We start from the raw sequence: 5,560 nt of genomic DNA, 5'->3' as shown, positions 1-5,560 counted from the left end.
GTGAAGGGTTTTCAAGTGAGAGTAAAACTTCGTATTCCCACATATAGGGCATGGACAACACATGAAATCATTTTGCTTGTTTGCCTCAGCCACTTCGAGAAAATTATGCACGCCCTTAATGTACTCGGAGGTGCGTCTGTCATCGTACATCCATTGCTGGTTCATATGCGTGCATTATATATAATTAAGTGTGTCAAAAACCATTACAGAATATTATGAATAGAGAAGTGACCAAATTAATAGAAGTTCAATATCACATTAAGTTCATACATAGTTCTCATTGAACAACATATAGCTCTATAGAGCATCTAATTAAAACATACATGGAAACTATGTAAAACATTTAAATGCAACAATAAATGTGATCATAATCGCAACTAAGGTAACAATTGATCCAACGGCATAATGATACCAAGCCTCAGTATGAATGTAATATTTTCTAATCTTTCTAATCTTCAAGCGCATTGCATCCATCTTGATCTTGTGATCATCGACGACATCCGCAACATGCAACTCCAATGCCATCTTATCCTCCTCAATAAATTTCATTTTTTTTCTTCAAGTAATTGTTATCTTTTTCAACTAAATTTAACCTCTCGACAAGAGGGTCGGTTGGAATTTCCGGTTCACATACCTCCTAGATAAAAACATCTATGTCACGTTGGTCGGCATAATTGTCATAAACACTAAATGAAACAAATAGTTATAAAATATAATATACCACATCCGAATCATAGACAGGACGAGGGCCGACGGGGGCGGATACCAAAACCATCGCACTATATAATAACAAATAATAATAAAAGTAAGAAAATTATACAAGTATCTACCTAAATCATACAAGTAAGAATTTTTTTCTTTTAGAAAGAAGATAAGAACAAGAGGCTCACCACGATGGTGCTGGGGATGAGATCGGCGCGGGCGATCGACAGCCGTGAGGACGGGGACGGGACAGACCACCAAACCTAGACAAAATCTTGAGGGAAATGGAGCTTGAACAAGGAGCTTCAAGAGGAGAAAGCTTAAGTGTGGCTCGGGCATTTCATCAAATACCTCATGTGCATAGGAGGTGAGCTAGAGCACCACACACCTCTCCCACGGCCGGCTAGAAAAACAGAGCAGTGGCTCTGTTCGCGGGCAGGGGCGGGGGTATATATAGGCTTCTCTTTAGTCCCGGTTTGTGGCTAAAACCGGGACTAAGGGACAACCTTTGGTCCCGGTTCCAGCCATCAACCGGGACTAAAGATGCTGGCCCAGGAGCGAGGCTCATTGGCCCTAGTTCGTGTCTGGAACCCCCGAGGCCCGGCCGTCGCCCTGGCCTCACGAACCGGGACTGATGCCCCCTTTGGTCCCGGTTCGTGAGTGAACCGGGATTAATGCCCTTACCCAAGCCTCAACCAAAGCCTTGTTTTCTACTAGTGTGATGCAAGGCTTAAATATCAACCGATGACTTCCATTTATATTATCAACAAAGTACTTTGCTTGTGTGTGTGCATTGCATGATTGGTCAACCCCGCTCCAACTTATCACGACTTCTTATGTAACATGTGTAACACTCCTGAGATTATCAAGTCCCTAAACATTGTTGTTATTAATAATACAAGGTGACCTTTGGATATTTTATGTAGTCATGCACTCATGTCTCTCCATGTCTATGTTCTTCCCGCGAACGCTCTTCGACAACACGTGGTTTTCCTGAAGCTGCCTCTCTAATTAGCTTGAGAGACTCGATGAAATCCTCCAAAAGGCCATCAACATTTGGAAGTTGTGCTTCATCTATTGCTAAGACTAGCTTGACAATGTTCATGTAACTCTGATAGTGAATAGTCAGTGCCTGTGGTACACATTAAAATGAAATAATTAGGACTAGTTACATATCAAGGGTGCCATATTTCCAGGAAAAAACTACAAATTGTATCCCATGAAACAACTGGAGACAATGCACTGATCAAAGAAGATTTTTTTTATTAAATTGAGATTTTCTTCAGAACTTACATGTGGTTGACCATAGATGCTTGGGGCAATGTAGAGGATGGGGTGGCCATACAAAGCTACCTGCTCAGTTGGTCCAACCATGTTGGAGAACAAAATGGTGGTGTTCTTGAACAAGGCATAGCATAGAGAAGCTGTTGCCTGCATAGAAGGTTGAATTGCCAAGGTTTACATTGTGATCCAAGATTTCAAGTTAGAGGCCTAACATTGAGTAGCACTAGTATGTATGGCAAGAATATATATGATATGACCTATCACGTTAACCATTGAGAGGGAATTCCTTGGGAGAGGATTAACTGAACGAGTCCTTAAAGGACAAGATGAAAATAAGATCAAAATGACTGACGACCTTACTACCGAAGATTTTCTGTATCATCGATGCGCTCCAGTTCGTGAAGACCGATTCCATGGAGCTCTTCTTCCTGTGTGCTACCCGCATTGCCTTCTCGACATACTTGAGAGGGTCGTCATGCTTTTCTATATGGAACGGGAGTAGCATGTAGCCGAGCTGATTTCCCCACTTCACGTCGTTGTCTTCGCCCGATTTCATCATGCTAGCTAGTGTCTGCACATGACACAAATCAACGGTTGTGCATGCGTGCATTTTAAACAAAAATGAAAAATACTTCATGGTCTCATCCGCAACAACCACCCGCACGATCAAAAGTAAGTTCCTTCTTTTACCCCTATATAAATATTCACGGTTGACAACAAATATTCTTTTAAGAGTATTTTGGATTTTCATGTCAGTGCTCAGGTGAATCTCAGATGATTTTTGTTTTTGTTTTTTGAGCTTCGGATGATGTTTATTTTTCCAATTTTTCACAACATAAGTTTCCTGTGTACAATCTTGCTAATCTGATCAAATAGACAACTTCGAGCGGGGGCTTACATGTAGGCCAGTCATCTTCCTTAGGTTGACTATAAATGTGGATCGCACCTTGATGTTCCTTTTGCCGGTTTCACCTGAAATTGGTTAACTAAGGCTATGGCACTTCCATAAAGTAACAACACAACCATCTCATCAACTATGTAAAAAACATCTAAAATTACTTGAGCTCACCTGTTTTCCGGAAATAATAGCGAGACAAGGCAGCAGAAATCACTCCAAGCAGAACATCATTGACAGTCTGCAAGGTACACATAGGGAGCAGAATTGCAATCCATGGGTGATTGTCTTTTAATTTGAGAGAAAAAGATGAAATAGAATATTCTGCCAAGAAACGGAGAATCACGTACGTACACAACACATGACGCTCTTGACATACTTGATGTCGTCGAGGCTCAGTTTGCGGTTCAGGAAGCACTTGGGCCGGAACTCGACGCCATCAGCACCTTTGAACAACGCCGGTGGGTCGCGTAGCATCGATGCGGCAGTCGCGACAAAACACGCTATATCCACAATGGTGTGCCACACAATAAGAAGTAAAGACATGATCCAGACAGTGAAAACAACCATGGCACCCTTGTCCGCGGATGAAGGCGAGCGCGGTGACAAGGCTTTTATTGTGCTGACACGGCGCGGGGCGGTGGTTGGCAACACCTTAGACGAGCCGGCAGATGCAACGAGAAGGGATAGTAGCGAGGTGCCATCCCCAAGGGAGTGGTGTGCCCGGAAAGCAAGGGCCGCAGCGGCCTCGGAGGTGGGAAAGTCCAAGACATGAAACTCCCAGAGGGGACGGGAGTGGTCCATGGGTAGCGTGGACAGGGAAGACAAGTAGTCCTCGAGAGTCCTGTCCGGCTCAATCAACATGGCGGTGGGGTCAAGGTTTGGGACGATGATGTGTTCGTCTAGTTCCACCGTGGTTCGGACCCACTTTGGGCCCGTGCCCTCCTCCAACTCGTCCATCACCTGCACGAATTAGATGCCTATGAGAAGCTTGACAACTTTTGAATTGTCGTTTTCTTTTCAAACTTTCGCTACTAATCACTCCGGTAGGGCGTACAGGGTGTGCATGTGTTTTTGGTTGTCCTTTTGACATGACATCGAATGATCTTAATATATATTACAGATCATCAAAAACATTTCACTGGATTCATATGCGAACAAAGTTTATAAACATATACATTTCATCAAATACCCGACAGGGAGCATGGGGCGACTTGGGAGCACGAGAGGCCTAGGCGCCGGCGGTGGAGAAGAGAAGGAAGATAGAGGAGAAAGAGTTGACATGTGGGCTCCATCCAGTTATAACGGTCAACTCAATTGTTTAGATAACGGTACTGACTTTTTTGCCACATGGAGCTGACGAGCGGGTCTTTCAGGTCATAAATGGAATTAAGCCATAACCGTTCAGTAACTAGTGTTTTTTGGAATAGCGCACCAAAATAGTGGTAGTCTTAACAAAATGATGATAGTAGTTTTTTGTAACCCTAACCGATAACATGACAGTTTTTTGCTATTTACTCAAGGAATCGCCATATGAACTCAGCCTTTCACGCAACACCACGCACGAACACCGCACAACTCAAAATCAAAAGATCGGACCAGGGGACTAGGAACGTACTACTACGCTGCAGAAGCGCGGGTGGCGCAGGAGGGTGGCCTCGATCCCAGCCCGCAAACCAGCCAGGTCGACCGGGGCGCCGAGGCCGAGCACGCACACGATGTACCAGCAGAAGCGCGGCTCTAGAAACAGCCGCCCCACCGGGCTCACCGGCTCATCCTCCTCCTCCCCCTCCCGCGTCGCCCGTTCGCCCTTGCTGTCCGTCTCTATCGCCAGCTTTCGTTGCCGCAACATGCTACCGCGGCGGAGATCCATATCGTCCCGCGTGAGCGTGCTTGGCGTGCGCGCGCATTTGGTTCCTGCGGAAGCTGGGGCGATCCGCTCCTTTTTGTAGCCGCGCCCGGGACACAGGGGACGCTGCGGCGGTGGCGGAAGGCTGAGCAGTGCGCGTGCATGGTTATTGCGCGCACGCGCGCGTCTTCGCCGGTGCCTCGTGTGAGCTCTTGGCAAAACGTACTTCTCGCGTGGGTTAGGATGCTGGAGCGTGCAGACCATTGGCCGGAGTACTTGATTAGTTGGCATGTACTGAGTACTCTAATTTAATGAGCTAGGGTTCCTACCTTCCGCCCGCGCCGCCGCAGATCCGTTCCTCTCCGGTGGCCCCAGGGCCACAGGGCACGGTGGATCTCGGCAAGGACCGGAGGGAGAGCTCCGTTTTTAGTTGTTTTTTTCAGTCTTATCAGATTTATATTGTGCTCAGAAAGACGAGACGACGACAACTCCTTGAGGATGGAATAAAGGTCTTCCCGCTAGACTTCGTTCCAACGGTGCATTTAGCATTGTTGCTGGGCGTGTGAAGGTGTGCTTCCGACGGATCTATTTTTAGTGGATTTGCTCGAATCTCGTCGTTATTCGTCTACATTCATGTGTCTTCGAGTTGGATCCTTCTAATCTACGTTATTCTTCATCTGCGGCGGTTGCTATTCTAGTGTACTGGTCCTACGGGGCCTTAACACGACGACTTCCCTGTGCCCGACTCCGGTGATGGAGGGACGATGACGGGGGCGCACCTTCGGCTCGCTTTAGTGCTTATAGTCGTTGCTAGGTGGTCTATGGATCTG

General features: G+C 46.3%; 1 protein-coding gene across 1 annotated transcript; it reads right to left on the bottom strand.

Annotated features, from left to right (window-relative positions):
• Positions 1-1,636: 1,636 nt before the first annotated feature.
• Positions 1,637-4,983, bottom strand: LOC123056961 (wax ester synthase/diacylglycerol acyltransferase 11-like). Its single transcript, XM_044480165.1, has 7 exons — positions 4,500-4,983; positions 3,236-3,844; positions 3,056-3,122; positions 2,885-2,958; positions 2,342-2,557; positions 1,996-2,133; positions 1,637-1,834 (listed from the first exon to the last, which is right to left on the bottom strand). Exons 1-7 carry the CDS (start codon positions 4,752-4,754, stop codon positions 1,637-1,639), a joined length of 1,557 nt encoding a protein of 518 aa, XP_044336100.1. The 5' UTR covers positions 4,755-4,983.
• Positions 4,984-5,560: the final 577 nt, after the last annotated feature.

Source organism: Triticum aestivum, chromosome 3A, assembly GCF_018294505.1.
Source record: "Triticum aestivum cultivar Chinese Spring chromosome 3A, IWGSC CS RefSeq v2.1, whole genome shotgun sequence".
Classification (NCBI taxonomy): Eukaryota; Viridiplantae; Streptophyta; class Magnoliopsida; order Poales; family Poaceae; genus Triticum; species Triticum aestivum.
The sequence above is the reverse complement of the archived record's forward strand: the minus strand, read 5'-3'. Positions and strand labels throughout refer to the sequence as shown.

Bases quoted from the DNA above. Each gene is read 5' to 3' on its own strand.
- LOC123056961 (XM_044480165.1), bottom strand. From the start codon at position 4,754: ATGGATCTCCGCCGCGGTAGCATGTTGCGGCAACGAAAGCTGGCGATA. The intron at 2,558-2,884 runs GTAAGCCCCCGC...TGTCATGTGCAG, and splicing joins GGAAGATGACTGGCCTACAT to ACACTAGCTAGCATGATGAA. The intron at 1,835-1,995 runs GTAAGTTCTGAA...TGTGTACCACAG, and splicing joins GCATCTATGGTCAACCACAT to GCACTGACTATTCACTATCA.